The following is a 14,875-nucleotide window of genomic DNA, read 5'->3' on the forward strand; positions in this document are numbered from 1 at the left end:
ATTAAAATATTATAATTATTATTATTATTATTATTATTATTTTTATTATTATTATTATTATTATTTATTTTTATTATTATAATTATTTATTTTATTCTATTTTTATTATTTTTTATTTTTAATTAATATTTTTTTTATATTATATTAATTTATTAATTTAAAGAATATTTTCTTATTTTTTGTTAAGTATTAAATAAGAAATAAAATATATAATTTTACAATTAATATTTATTACTTCTTTTAAATAAAATATATAAATATAATAATTATAAAAATTAGTACAATTACTTTTATTACATTAATTAATAATATGTAATTTTTATTATTTAAATTAATATAAAAGAGAGAAAATAATAATATTTAATAATAAATAAAAATACAATACTTTTTTTTTACAATATATAAATAAAAACTTAAATATATAATTTTAAAAGTAAATAAAAAAATTTTTTTAATGAATATATTTAAATAAATTAATTGTTAAATTCCTTTTCTTCATTAAAATACAAAATATTTAAGCTCTACAACAAGAGAAAGTAAATATTTTAAATTTACATAAATATTTATATAAAAAAACAAAATAAAAAATCAATTTAAATAAATTAAATAGTTCTTAAAATTAAACTAAATCTTCAATACACTCCAAATCTTTAAAAGAGATTTTTAATAAACTAAAAATAAACTTTATAAGATGTTGAAAATCTCATAAAAATTGACAATCCGAAAGTTAACTAAGTCAAATTCGAATTGAACGGCTAAGAGTTATAGCAAAAAGATTAAAACATATTTATAGACTTAGCAATTAAAAGCAGCTTAAAATTATATTTGGATAACATTCCTATTGCATATGATTTCGGGAAATATGGAGAAAACGTCAATTATTATCACAATTCTATGTTTGATGGCGAATTTGCTTAGTATGAAATACCTTACTAAGATGCTTAAATAATATGTTTATTTACAAAATAATTCAAGTAATTATTAGAGAAGTAATATGCCAATAAATAAGTGTTTTCAACGCAAGATTTAGATAATTGCTTATAATAAACAATAAATGTTTTCGCTGAAAGAAATAATAGCTAAAACATTGAAGAATTACAAAAAATATGTGAAGAACTAAAAGAAGAATACAAAAACGAAATAGAAAAAAAGGAATAAGCTGAAAATTTAGCTAAAAGAAAAAGCATAAATATTATAAAATGGGCTTTAGGGTATTAAATTATTTAATTTGGGGTACTTTACTATATAACTTATTATCTTTATGGATGGGATTTTACTGAACCTGTTACTTATTTGTTGGGTTTGGGAAGCGAAGCTGCTGTTTTGTATTATTTTGTTTAAAAGAAAAAGAATTTGAATTTCTTTACTTTTTATGATAATTATTACTAGAAAAATAAAAATAAAGAGTTTTAGAAACACAGTACTAATTTAGAAACTCATATTAAGCTTTTGGAAAATAAAATTTTAATGTTTGAAGATAAAATTAAGTTTGGGTAATCTTATTAGAAAAAATGATTTTTTTTTTTATTATTTTATGTAACTTTCTATATATCTTTTTTTTAAATTTAAAATAATAATTTTTCTTCAAAAATATTAGTTTTTTTGCTCTACATCTATACATTATTATTATATATATTTTGCTTGATTTTTTATATAAAATCAATTATTTCATTACTCATTTATGGATTTTTTACTTTATTTTTTTATAATTTGTTACTTAAAAATATTTTTTTTTATTATAATCAATTATAAAGAGTATAATATTGTTTATTAAGATTTATTTTTAGATTATTATTTATTGTTTTAGGAAATTAACTTATTTTTGATAAAATTATATTTTCTTTTATTACATTTAAATTATAAATCTGTTATTTTGAAATTTATATCTTTAAGTTAATTATTTCTTACCATTAATTAATTTTTTTACTGTAAAAAACTGTTTATATAATATATATACACTTTATAACTTAAAACTTATTTTTATATAAATTTTTAAAGATTCAAATGTAAATATTACTATATATTATTCTATATATTCATATTTTAATTAAAAAAAATATTTTTATATTTATTTTTCTTTTTCATTATTTTAAGATTACAAATATTTTTATATTTTATTATATTAATTATTTTATATGATATTATAAATATAACTTTTTTAGATATATTTTTTATATTTTATAGATTTTTAAAATACAAATTCTGGATTTTTAATTTTCTTTATTTATTTATAATTTCAGATTTTTTATTTTTAATTTGCATACTTTATGATTTATATTCATTTTAAAGTTATGTTTATATATTTATTATTCCTTTTTATTTTTTCATGATTTTATATTTTTTTATTTTATTTATTTAGCTTTATTTGATTATTTTTATTCTATTTCTTAATTTTTTAAATTTTATTAATTATTTTGCTATTCTTAAAAATTTAATGCTTAATATTTTATTTGATATATTTTCTTTTTATTATATATTTTTAAAATAAATGTTTTTTATGTTTTAAAAATATATGATTTTATTTAATTTATTATATATATATAATTTATATATGTGTAAATAATTATATTAAATTTTATAATATTTATTCATATTATTATAATTAAAATTTTTTTTAATCTAAATTAAAAAACATTAGAATTGCTATTATAGATAAAATAAAAAAATAGCAATCAATAAATATAGGAAAAAGAAAAAATTAAAGAAAAAAAAATTTTAAATTTTTAAAATATATAGTAATATTACAAACATAAAATATATAGAAATATTGCAGATATAAATAAACTTTAAAAATATTATAATATAAACAAGTATATAATATTGTTATATATATAGTTATTTTATAAAAAATAATTGTATATATTTATACACAAATATATTTATATTTTGATATATTATTATATTATCTTTATATATATAATTTTTTGTTTGCTTGTATATTCATTTTTATTAGAATATTGAATCAAAAAGGTTTTATTATTCCTTATAAATATCAATATTAATTTTTTTAAACATGTTTTTTGACAAACTAAATTCGATTTTGTCTTCTCTATTTTTTTAACTTTAATTATTTTGGTTAAATTAAGAGAATTAAATTTATTAATTTTATTATTATTACTATTATTATTAACTTTATTATTATTAAACATTATTTTTTTATATTTATCTAAGTTTATATGTAATATTAGATTCTTTTGAGTTTGGTGAGAATTCTTTTTTATTTTCAACTTTTGTTTTTAAATTTTTTTTTTCATATGTATGTATATATAAATATATATATATATATATATATATATATATATTTATATAAATAAAAAACCTTTTTATTCATTTGAATTATATGTTGTACTTCCTTTTACGAAATAATTTAAATCATCATCTTCATTTTTACTTTAATTTTATTAATTATTAATTATTTTATCAGAATTTTCATTCAAATTTACCCAATCATACATATAATCCCATTAATAGTCTAACTCGAAGAAAAGTTCCTTAAACATTTATCTTAAATAATAATAATTCGGCTATTCTTCAAATTTTAGTTCTTTACAATATTTAAGATATGTTTTAAATTCTTTAGGAAGTCCTTCACATAAATCATCTATTGAAGTCTATAATTTTTTCTATTTTAATTTTTCGTATTTTTCTTCTTTATTTTCACCATATTATCCTTACCAAGGTAGTTTTCCTTTTAAAAAATAAATCCATACATAACCCAAACTTTCTAAATCATCTTTTCTACTTTATTCTAATTAATTTAAATTAATATATATTAAATTTATTATATAATATTAAAAAAAAAAAACCTATTCCTAAATGAGTATTTATTGATACATATCTAGCAGTTCCTATCAATCCTTTATTATCTCTATAAGGAATATGAACACCCGTTTTTTAGTCTTTATATCTTTTACATAATCCGAAATCTATTAAATATATTGTATATTATTGTTTTGCTTTTTTTCCTATTATAAAGTTTTCAGGTTTTATATCTCTATAAATATAATTTTTATTATGTATTGTTTCTATTCTTTTCAACTTGTTTTATTTTTATTTTATTATTTTTTTAAAATATTAATTTTATTTTTTTTTTTAATATTTTTAAACCATTTAATCTATCATCATTAAAACTGTTTTCAAAGTAAATTTTCTTTAACATTTTTAAAATAAAGTTTCTAAATTAGCTCCTTAGAGATCCATTGCAATTATGTTTTTTCCAGAATCATCAGTTCCATTCCAATGTAATATTGCAAACCCTTCTATTTTTTTGATTTTTTAAAATAAATAATTTAAAAATAAAATAAAATAAAAAACCTTATCCTTATAATATTTTTAATAATTTCGCTTCATGAGGAATTTAGGAATTATGAGTATAATATAAATCCTTTATTAGAAAATAATAATAATTTTATATTTAAAATTTATTTTATATTTACTATTTTAAGAGCCACTTGAGTATTGGTAATTAAATTTTATGCTTTTTTAAAAAAAATAAATAAAATAAAATTAAAAATATTTTAAAATTTTTATTTAAATATATTAAATATACCTATATAGCAATCTCCAAAAGAGCCTCTTCCTAATTTATCTATTATATAAAATTAGTTAGCTAAAGTTTTATTTATTAATTCTTTGCTGTCTTACATTCTATTTATATAGCAGTTTTATCTTAGAAAATTAATATGTAATTTAGTAAATAAATATATATTTAATTATAGAAATTTTTTTGTTTTTTTGTTTTTTTTATTATATTATATTTTCTATATTTTTTATTTTATTTTTCTTATTATTTTTGTAATTACTTTAATTAAATAATTTTTAAACATAAAATCATTGATTTCATATATATATATATATATATATTTATTTTTTTATGAAATTTAATAATAATAATTTTATTATTTAATATTTTTAATTAATATATTTAAATTTCATTTTTATTTTAAATTTCATTTAATTTAACTTTTTTTATAATATAAATTTCATACAGGAGTCACATTAACTAACTAAAAAAATAAAAATATAATTAATTTTTTTTTTTAAATATATATTTAACTTTTTCTAATGCAAATAATATTTTTTTAGAACTTTTATACTATTATTTAGGATTTAAAAGAAGTTCGCATATCCTTTAAAGTGTAAATGGAGGTCTTTATTTAATTTTTATAATAATAAATAAATAATATTAGTTATTTTTTATATATAAAAAAAAAATACTTGCTATCAAATCCAGAAATAAATTATAAAATCACTTCTAATTCATCTTCAAATGATTCACCTAAATTTTATTTCATATCAGGAAATTGTTAATTCATTTAAGCTAAAACATCTCTTGCAACAATTATTATATGACTTCTTAAATGTTTCCAGTTAAAAGGTTAATATTCACCTGTTTTTGAAATTTCTATTAATACCTTTTCTAATTCATTTCTAAGTTTTTAATATTCGGGTGTTTAAGGCGTATGATTTGTTACTTTTTCACCATTTTGTATTTAAGTTATTTCTTATTCTACTAAATTATGAAATTGCTCTAATTATAATTTTAATTTTTCTTATTGTAAATCCATTTTTTATTTTCTTTTTCTCAATTTTTTTTATATTAATTATTTATTAATTGATATATTTATTTCACGAAAACAATTTTATTTCTTTTAATTTTTTGTTAATTATTTTTTATATTTTAAAGGAAAAAACAGTATTTTTTGCGAATGTTTTTTTTTTTTTTGCTTAATATATTTATAATTGAAATTAAAACAAAATACTTTATAAATTATTACAATACTTAATATATAAAACAAATAAAAAAATATAAATAATTTGGTTTTTTATAAATAATATAATATATATATATATATATATAGGAAAGAAAAAAAAAGAAATTCTACTAATATATTTTTCTTTCTTTCTTTCTTTATTTCTTTCTATTATTTAATATATATCACATAACAAAATTGTTTGAAACAGGCAAGTTAATTAATTTATATGTTTATAAATTTTCAGTAGAATCATTTTTTTATATTTTACTCGTATAATCTTTTATTATAATATTCAAATCTTCATAAGATTTAAAATTTTCACAAGACATTTGGATATTCTATTCAAAACTAATCTCACTTTTTTACCATTAGTTATTATTAAAAGGAGAATCGAGATCTTTGCTAGATTTTTATATTACTTCATTCACTTATTATTATATTGAGAAATTGTTTATTTTGTTTTAGAAATCATCATAATTTTCACATTATATATATAGATTTAAATGATTAATATCTATTATAATAGCATTAGATCTTTATCTTGTATATTATGTTTATTATTAAATCATTTAAGGATTATTAAATTTTATTAATTTTACTTATACGTTATGATTTTTGTGTTTTTTATTATTATAATTTTTGAGTTTTTGATTTGTTATTTTTATAATTATAAAAATTATTTTTACTTTTTTATCACTATTTAATAAATATGGAAAGCAAATCAAAAAATGTAAATTAACATTTTATAACAATAGATGATAAATATTAATTAATTTTTAAATAATAATAAATATTATTTAATATTTATATAATAATTATTTATACGAAAAAATATTACCCTACTAAAAAAAATATATAATAATATTTTATTAAAATTAATAATAAAAAATGAAACAACAATTTAGAAAATATATAAATATATAAATATATAAATATATAAATATATATATATATATATATTATATAAATAATTTTTTTAAAATTAATACAATAATTTTTTTTTATTAATTTAAAAGAATTTTTATAAACCAATAATATACTTATTATTATAAATATAAATATAAATTTTATTATTATTATTAAATAAATTATATCGAAAATAAATAAATATATATTTTCATATAATTTTAATTGTACATATATTTGTTATTATTAGTATTATATATTTTTTTATACCATTATTAAAAAACCATATTATTTTTCTTACTGTTACATGCATTACTTTTATTATTTATAAAATCTTTTTAATTTAGTATTTTTTAATAAATTCATCGATATTTATATAATTTTAGTATTATTTATTTTCTTATATTGTTTAGTTTTAAAAATATATTATATTTTAATTTTTTTTATATTTTTTTAATATTTATTAATATATTATCATTTTATTTATTTTTACTTTTCTAAAATCTAATAAAAATATTAATTCATTAAATAAGATTATGATTTAATAAAATAAACGTTGATAATTTTTTATATTTAGAAAATAAAATAAATGATATTTTATTTTTTATTGATTTTTAATGATAAAAAATAAAATTTCTTATATCTTTATTTTTAAAAAATTCTTAAGTGCTTTTTTGATAAAAACAAAAAGATTCATAATGTATTTTAGCATTTCAAATTAATAAAAGATGCGTTTAGGTATTATAGTATTAAAGTATTTTTAAAAATTTATAAACAGCATTGAAGTATATACCGTTAAAAAACACAATAAAAAAATTATTTTAAATTTTAAAAAATATATATTAATAACAATATTTTACAATATAAAAATAAAAAATTATATAAATTTTACTAAATTAGTTATAACAATAAGTAAAATTATATTTTTAAAATAAAAAACTTGAGTTAAAATATAAAAATATTTGTTATAATAATAAAAAGTTAAAATATTTAAAAGTTGATTTATATAGAAATTAGAAATATTTTTATAATATTTACAAATTAAAAAATAATATAATTAAATTAAATTTTATATTAATAAAAAATATGAATTATAATAAAAAATAAAAATTATAATTAATAAAAATAAATGTATTTATATATATATAAATATATATATAAATATTTAAATATATATATTATAATTATTTTATTTAAAATATTTTTAAATTACAAAATTATTTTTATAATAGTTTTTTTTTATATATATATTAGATTATAAATAAAATTAATGGATACATAATTAAGTTTAAAAGAATATTTTCTAGAATTAGGTTTTGAAGAAATTTACATCGATAAAGCTTTATAGGTAACAACTGATAAAGAATAAATTGTAGAATTAATATTTTAATATTAAGAATAAAGCTAATTACAGAAACCTGTATAAATATAAAACGATTATAATTTAATAAATTAAAATAGCATTTATAAAATGGTAAATAATTTAAATATAAAAGTCAATTTATATATTGTTATTTGCGCCTTTTTAAAATAAAGATATTTTTAATAAGAACAGATTTAAAAATGAGTGTTGGTAAAATAGCAGCATAAACAGGTCATGCAAGTATTTTTTTTTTTTAAATAAAAAATTAACTTATTAAATATATACTTAAACAAATAGTCTTAGGAAATTATTAACTCTTATAAAAATCTCAATATGAAATGTAATTATTAAATTAATGGAAACAAAAAGGAAGTTAAAAAGCTGCTTTTAAGGTAAACTCTAAAGAATAAATGCTTTCCATTTAATAAAAAGCAAGTTCTTAAGGAATCAGTACTTATATTGTATGCGATGCTGGAAAAACATAGGCATTTTTTTTTATAATGAGGTTTATTTATTAATTTATTTTTAAAAAAATTAATATATTTTAGATTGAACCAGGAAGTATTACTGTATGTGCAATAGGGCCTTTAAAAAGTGAAAATGTAGATAAAATTGTAGAAGGATTATAACATTTTTGATTTAAAATCAAAATAATACAATTTTAGATATTATTATTATTGTTATTATATTAAAATAAATAGATTTGTTTTAAAATATTTATTTATAATTTTAAATTAAGTGTATTATTAAATTGAAATAAAATTAATTTATATTTTCTTTTTCATCTTTATTTTAAATTTGATGAATTTCAAAAATAAAATATGTATATAATTCTATTTTATTATGTTTTATTTTTATTTGATCTAAAATTAAGTATAAATTATACAAGGCTAATTTTAAAAATTTTAAATTACTTTGTGATTATAATTATCTTTTTTTATTATTTGATATATTATAAAATTCAATATTAAAATTAATATTATATTATTGAAAAATATATTTATTCAATATTATAATATAAGCAATATAAAAGAATTCCTTATTAATATATATATGTTTATTAAAAAATTATGATTATATTATATAAATTTAACTTTATAATAATATTTGATAATTAATTAATAATTAAAAATAATAAGAATAAAATAACAATATATATAAAATGTTAAAATATAAAAAAATTAAATAAAACATATATAATGAATTGAAAATTATAATTTAAATATTAATTTTTATTGTAAGTTTTTTATAATTTTTACTTTAAAACATTTGGGCTTTATTTTTAAAACATTGTATTTTCAGATATTTTTATATTTTTAAATTTAAAAATAAATTTACACGTATATTTAAGAATTTAATATATATATTTAAATGCAATAATTTTGTTTTTTCACAATATATTATATTTTATATTGATATTAAATTCATTAATATTATTCTATTTTAAATATTTTTTTTTTTACAAAAAATAATAAAATTTGAAAGGATAAAAAAATTAAAAGTAAATTAAATATAAATATATATATGAAAATCAAATACTATAAATAAACATTATTTATGAAAAAAATCTTAATTTTTATAAAATTTTTAAGAATTATTTTTTAAAATAAATATTTTAATTTTTTTCTATTAATTTTTGTTTATTTATTAAATATTATTCATTAGAAAATTATCATTCGGTTTCCCCCACCCCCTAAAAAAAAAATGCTCCTACACATTTTTCTATAATGCTTTTAGGGGAAAGTTTCTTTTCTGATTTATGATAAGATTTCTTCATAAACATATTTCAAAAAAAGCCAGATTGAATGATTGAATATCTTATTTCTATTCTTATATGAAATAAGTTAGAACTTTGAAAATTTTCGCAGAAATTTCGATTAGTTTGAGAAATTAAATTGAATTATAAAATCTTTAGTTTTTTTTAAATTTAAAAGCGTAAAAATTAATTAAGAATAACTTAATAAGCAGTATCTGAAATTAATCGATTTAAGTTATTGATAGAAATTTCATATCCAACAGAATATAAAAACTCTTAATTCTTTTTAAATTTATCAAGGAATTACTTATTAAGATAAGCTAGTAAAAGTACTTTTTATTAAAATTTCTATTATTTATAAGATTAATTGAATCATTATTTCTCCTATTTTTAATGATTATTTATAATATTTTAATTTTATATAGTAATGGCCTTTTTGAACTAGAATAGAGTTTTTAATTTTTTTTTTTAATTATAATAATTATAAACAAGTTTTATGTAAATAATTTTTTATTTTAATATGAATTTAAAATATATATTTATTTTAAAATATTTAAATGAAAAAAAAAAAATGTTTAAAACTCAGAAAAATGAAAAATAACAAAATAAACTATACTTAAAATTAATAAAAAAATATAATTAAATTTAAATTGTTAATTTTTAAATTTTAAATTTTTTCAAAATTATAAATAAAAAAAATAGCTTTTATATACAAAATTTATAAAATCTTTTAGAAAAATAATGACTATAGAAAATGTTTTTTAAAATTGTTTATATGTAATAATATAATTTTGATATTAATTATTTTTTAAAATATAAATTTAAATAAAATAAATTAGATCTTTATATATGAATAAATATAAAATATAATATAATCAACATAACATCTATATATTTTATTAAGAATAATAATTTTGGTTTATATAATATTTTATTTTAATTATTTGATTGTAATAAAGTTTTTAATAATTATTATTTTTCTAAATTTTTATTTTTATAAAGTGTTAAAAGATAATTTTTCAAAAGTATTAAAAAATTATTTTATTTAGATAAAATTGTTATTTTTTTATATAGATTATAAAAAAAAATATTATTTATCAGGTTTAGAAATAATAAATTATTCTTATTATTTATATAATTATTAAAAATCATTTTTTTTTAATAATATTTGTTTTGTTTTATTTTATTTTCTAACTTCTAAAATTAATTTTATAAAAAATTATTTTAACCTTTAAATAATTAATTAATTTTATTTTTTTACTTCTTGAGGTTTTTTACTCATAGTATTATATGAAATAAGCTTTTTTCCCGATAATTTTTATTTTTTCTAAAAGTAATGATTTTTTCTTATAATTATTAATCAATATATTTTAATTTTGATCTTTTTTTTATTCCAATACATTATTATTTGGATTTTCAAAAAAAAAATTAAAATTAAGGATTTAAATCAACATTTTCCTTTATTAATTTTTTTTTTTTTTTCTGATTAATATTTTTCCTTTTATTTAAATAATATTTATAAGATGTTTTTATTAATTTATTTTTTTGAAAATATAAAAATAATATAATTTTTAGAATTTATTTTATTAAAGAAGAAGCATTTTTCTATAAGTGAGAAATATGTGTTTTTTTTGAAAATTTTAAGAAGAATTAAATTTTAAACAATTGATTAAACAAATATTTTTGCTAAATTTTTATAAGAACTCATAGTTAAATACTTTATTATTTTATGTTTAATTTTTTTAATAAAATTTATTTTTAATAATAAAAAATATAAATTTAAAAATTAAAGTAAAACATTATAATTTTTAATTTAAAAATGAATAATAGCGAAACAAATCGTAAACTTAACGAAAGTGAGAGAACAAATGGATTTATTAAAAAAATTCGTCTTTTTGAAAATAAATATAGCAAAGAATTTCCAATAGACGAAAAAATATTAAATTAAATAGACTTTTTATAAGACGAAGAAGATAATAGTTCAAATAATAATAAAGAAAAAATATCACAAACATTTAAAAGATCATAAATAATTAACCAAAATACAATCGAAAGATAACTTTTTAAGACTAATTCGCCTTCTATATTTAATGTAAAATAATACACTACAGAAAATTAATAGTAATAATCTTAAATAAAAAAACAGTTAAATAACAATAAGTTTGTAAAATAATTTTTTTAATAAAAGAAAATAAGAAGCCGCATATAAACCTTATAAGATGAGAATAAAAAAAATGTAATTAATTCTATAGGAAATACAAATAATATGTAAAAATGGAATTTTGTAAATTTAATAAGTATAATTATGAAATTAAAGTTAAAATTGAAAAAAATGATTTCTTAAAAATTCTGTAATTTAACTTAAAACGAACTTTTTTTAATTAATGATAAATCTTCTTTTTTAGAGATAAAAGAAGAGTAAAATAAACAAAAAAAAACTTTAGTTTTTAATCCAGAATCAGGAAATATGATGATTTTTAAAGCTTTTTTGATATTTTTGGCTTTTATAAATATTATTATAGTATCCGTTAGTAATTTCTTTTGGTCTAAAAATACAAAAAGAGATTTTTCTTTAGATTGTTTTTGGAATAAATATAATTATTTATTTTTGTGATATAAGTATGAAGTTGAGAACTGGCTTTTTTGAGGAAAATAAATATATAGAGAAAGCATAAGAAATATTCAAAAAATAATTATAAGGAGAGCTTTGGTTAGACTTGATTTCTATAGGGAGTATTATTGGGTCTTATTTTTAGGAAGAAATAGGAATAATTTTAATAATAAATAAGTTATTGGAAAGTAAAAAATACTTAGAAAAAATTGATAATTATTATATGATAAGTGAAAGATATCATACAGAATGGATATTATTTAAATTATTTATTTTTATTATTTCAGTAGCGCATTTTTTCGCATGTGTTTTTAGATTTATGTGTTTTTTTAATCAGAAAAATAATTGGATGATTTAGTTTGGGATTGAACAAGATGGTTTTTACACTTAATATAACTGTTCGATGTATTTTTCACTTATTACAGTTATTTCAATAGGCTACGGTGATATTACACCTGTTAATAATTAGGAAAGGGTAGCAGTTATTATTATGAGTGTTATTACTTCTGGATGTTTTGCGTATATTGTGAATACTATTGGGACTATTTTTTAAACTAAATATATTGAGTAAGCTCATTACAAGAAAATGAGATAAGATGTGGGAATATATATGAGGATTAGGGGAGTCAGTAAAGAATTATAGGTCAGAGTTTTGAAATATATTTAGTATTTACATGAGAAGGAAAATTTCGATCCGGAAAAAGGAATTAATGTTTTGAATTAAATATCCGAGAATTTAAAAAAAGAGGTGTTTTTATAATTTTATGGGAAGATTTTAAAAGCGGATAAGTATTTTAATTTAAACTTTTCAGCTAATAGTTTAGAAAATTTAGCTTTAAAAATGAAGGAGAAAATGTATGGACCTGGGGAAATTATATTTGGAGAAAATGAAGTTGATTGTAAAATTTTTTTTTAATTAAAGGAAAAGTTGAGTATTTTTTAAAAAATAAAAATTTAAAGGAATTATTTTTAGTTTAAATATAAGTATTTAAAAAAAAAAAAACTAAAAAATATTTTATTAAAAAGGAAAATTAATTTTTTGGTCATAAAGAATTTATTTCAGGTCTCCCAAGAGATGTAAATTGTAGAAGTATAGATATTTGTCATATTTTATATTGCACAAGAGATGATTTTTTGTAAGTAATATAAAATGAATAAATTGATAATGAAAAATTTTGTTAATTAAAAGATTAAATATTACTTTATAATAAACATTCGGTTTAGAATTGTTTCGGGTGTTAAAAATACGGGCATTCAGTTTTTAATTGCCATAAATTGCATTTAGTTAAAACTAAAGAAATTATTATTGGAAAGCTTAATTATAGTAAAAATTAGGAAAGAAAAAAGGAATTTTAAAGAAAATAAAATTTATTTTTTAATGCATTAAAAGAAAGTGATTTAGTAAGAAAATGTGTGAGAAAAGCAAGAATTAAAACTTTACTTATGATTAAATAATAAATCATTTCAAATAATGAATTATAATAATTATTAGAAATTAAAACCTCAGATTAATAGTTTTTATGTTAATATCCTTAAATTAAAAAAGTAGATGGAAAATTAAATATTTATATTTCGGATAAAGAAGCTGATGAAAGTGAAGATGAAGATGATTATTTAGATGATGAATGTGGGAGTAGTGAAAAATTTTCAAAAAATAGTAAAGTAATAATTGAACAAACAATAGAAAATTAAAGTAATTGTTCAGATGATGTTCAAAATTAAAATAGTAATTATAATTAATAATAATAAAAAAAGTAATAATAATAAAATAAATAATATATTATAAATTAATAAAGTTTATAGTAATAATAATAATAATAATAATAATAATAATAATAATAATAATAATTATAATAATAATAACATTAATCAATAGAATTAAATTATAAATCTACTAATATAGCAATTAAAAATATTAACAGATAAAGTTCTATTTAACTTTAAACTTTTAATTCAAATTTTAATTCTTATTAAAATAGTAATTCTAATAATAGTAATTGTAATAAAGTAAATATTTTTTAAAGATAAAAAAGTAATCAATATAGATAATCTTGGTGTAATTAAAATATTATAAACAAATTAAACGAATAATATAAAAATAAATAATTAGAAAAAGGTAATTAAATTTTAGTGGATTTATAAGATTAAAGTAATAGATTTGTAAATAACTAAATATTCATGTATGATTTTGAATGCATGAAATAGTTTAAAATATATTTTATTCATAATAATGCTAATAATGTTATTTATTAATATAAGGAATATAAAAATAAAATAAAATTAATTAAAAAAATTAATAGAAAAATACTTTTTTATAAAAAATGAATATTTAAATTTACAAAATCTATATATATATATATATATAATGTATATTTATATATGTAATTTATATATTTTTTTTTAATAAAATTAGATTTTTTTTTTTTTTCATAAAATTATATTTTCTTAGATATTTCTTTTATAAATCCTATTTTATTAATTAT

The 14,875-nt window shown here is 14.4% G+C and overlaps 3 protein-coding genes across 3 annotated transcripts, besides 28 other annotated features; 2 read left to right on the plus strand and 1 right to left on the minus strand. All coding sequences in view use genetic code 6, as the record gives it.

The window, feature by feature from the left end:
• The first annotated feature begins 7 nt into the window (after positions 1-7).
• Positions 8-143: a microsatellite.
• Positions 8-147: a microsatellite.
• Positions 56-146: a microsatellite.
• Positions 148-511: 364 nt separating the features above from the next.
• On the plus strand, positions 512-1,463 carry IMG5_159670 (hypothetical protein). The gene is made up of 2 exons (XM_004030461.1): positions 512-536; positions 611-1,463. The coding sequence occupies exon 2, from the start codon at positions 848-850 to the stop codon at positions 1,355-1,357; it is 510 nt and encodes a 169-aa protein (XP_004030509.1). The 5' UTR covers positions 512-536; positions 611-847; the 3' UTR covers positions 1,358-1,463.
• Positions 1,464-1,888: 425 nt separating this feature from the next.
• Positions 1,889-1,927: a microsatellite.
• A 386-nt stretch (positions 1,928-2,313) lies between these two features.
• Positions 2,314-2,407: a microsatellite.
• Positions 2,408-2,559: 152 nt separating this feature from the next.
• Positions 2,560-2,605: a microsatellite.
• Positions 2,606-3,096: 491 nt separating this feature from the next.
• Positions 3,097-3,145: a microsatellite.
• Positions 3,146-3,261: 116 nt separating this feature from the next.
• Positions 3,262-3,309: a microsatellite.
• An 827-nt stretch (positions 3,310-4,136) lies between these two features.
• On the minus strand, positions 4,137-5,567 carry IMG5_159680 (serine threonine-protein phosphatase 4 regulatory subunit 2, putative; the record flags this gene model as incomplete). Its single annotated transcript, XM_004030462.1, has 7 exons — positions 4,137-4,259; positions 4,315-4,384; positions 4,437-4,477; positions 4,550-4,579; positions 4,989-5,006; positions 5,057-5,150; positions 5,218-5,567. The coding sequence occupies 7 exons, from the start codon at positions 5,565-5,567 to the stop codon at positions 4,137-4,139; spliced, it is 726 nt and encodes a 241-aa protein (XP_004030510.1).
• Positions 4,742-4,794: a microsatellite.
• Positions 5,568-5,894: 327 nt separating the features above from the next.
• Positions 5,895-5,930: a microsatellite.
• A 584-nt stretch (positions 5,931-6,514) lies between these two features.
• Positions 6,515-6,572: a microsatellite.
• A 90-nt stretch (positions 6,573-6,662) lies between these two features.
• Positions 6,663-6,726: a microsatellite.
• Positions 6,665-6,722: a microsatellite.
• Positions 6,713-6,765: a microsatellite.
• A 966-nt stretch (positions 6,766-7,731) lies between these two features.
• Positions 7,732-7,792: a microsatellite.
• Positions 7,739-7,792: a microsatellite.
• Positions 7,788-7,841: a microsatellite.
• Positions 7,799-7,845: a microsatellite.
• Positions 7,800-7,846: a microsatellite.
• A 379-nt stretch (positions 7,847-8,225) lies between these two features.
• Positions 8,226-8,663, plus strand: IMG5_159690 (hypothetical protein; the record flags this gene model as incomplete). The annotated part of the gene is made up of 3 exons (XM_004030463.1): positions 8,226-8,265; positions 8,323-8,510; positions 8,574-8,663. The coding sequence occupies 3 exons, from the start codon at positions 8,226-8,228 to the stop codon at positions 8,661-8,663; spliced, it is 318 nt and encodes a 105-aa protein (XP_004030511.1).
• A 1,757-nt stretch (positions 8,664-10,420) lies between these two features.
• Positions 10,421-10,457: a microsatellite.
• Positions 10,426-10,458: a microsatellite.
• Positions 10,459-10,748: 290 nt separating this feature from the next.
• Positions 10,749-10,782: a microsatellite.
• A 3,332-nt stretch (positions 10,783-14,114) lies between these two features.
• Positions 14,115-14,255: a microsatellite.
• A 111-nt stretch (positions 14,256-14,366) lies between these two features.
• Positions 14,367-14,403: a microsatellite.
• Positions 14,404-14,737: 334 nt separating this feature from the next.
• Positions 14,738-14,786: a microsatellite.
• Positions 14,742-14,786: a microsatellite.
• Positions 14,786-14,836: a microsatellite.
• Positions 14,837-14,857: 21 nt separating this feature from the next.
• Positions 14,858-14,875: part of a microsatellite that runs on past the window's edge.

The sequence above is a fragment of the Ichthyophthirius multifiliis genome (assembly GCF_000220395.1).
Source record: "Ichthyophthirius multifiliis unplaced genomic scaffold scaff_1120509251207, whole genome shotgun sequence".
In the NCBI taxonomy this organism is placed as follows: domain Eukaryota; phylum Ciliophora; class Oligohymenophorea; order Hymenostomatida; genus Ichthyophthirius; species Ichthyophthirius multifiliis.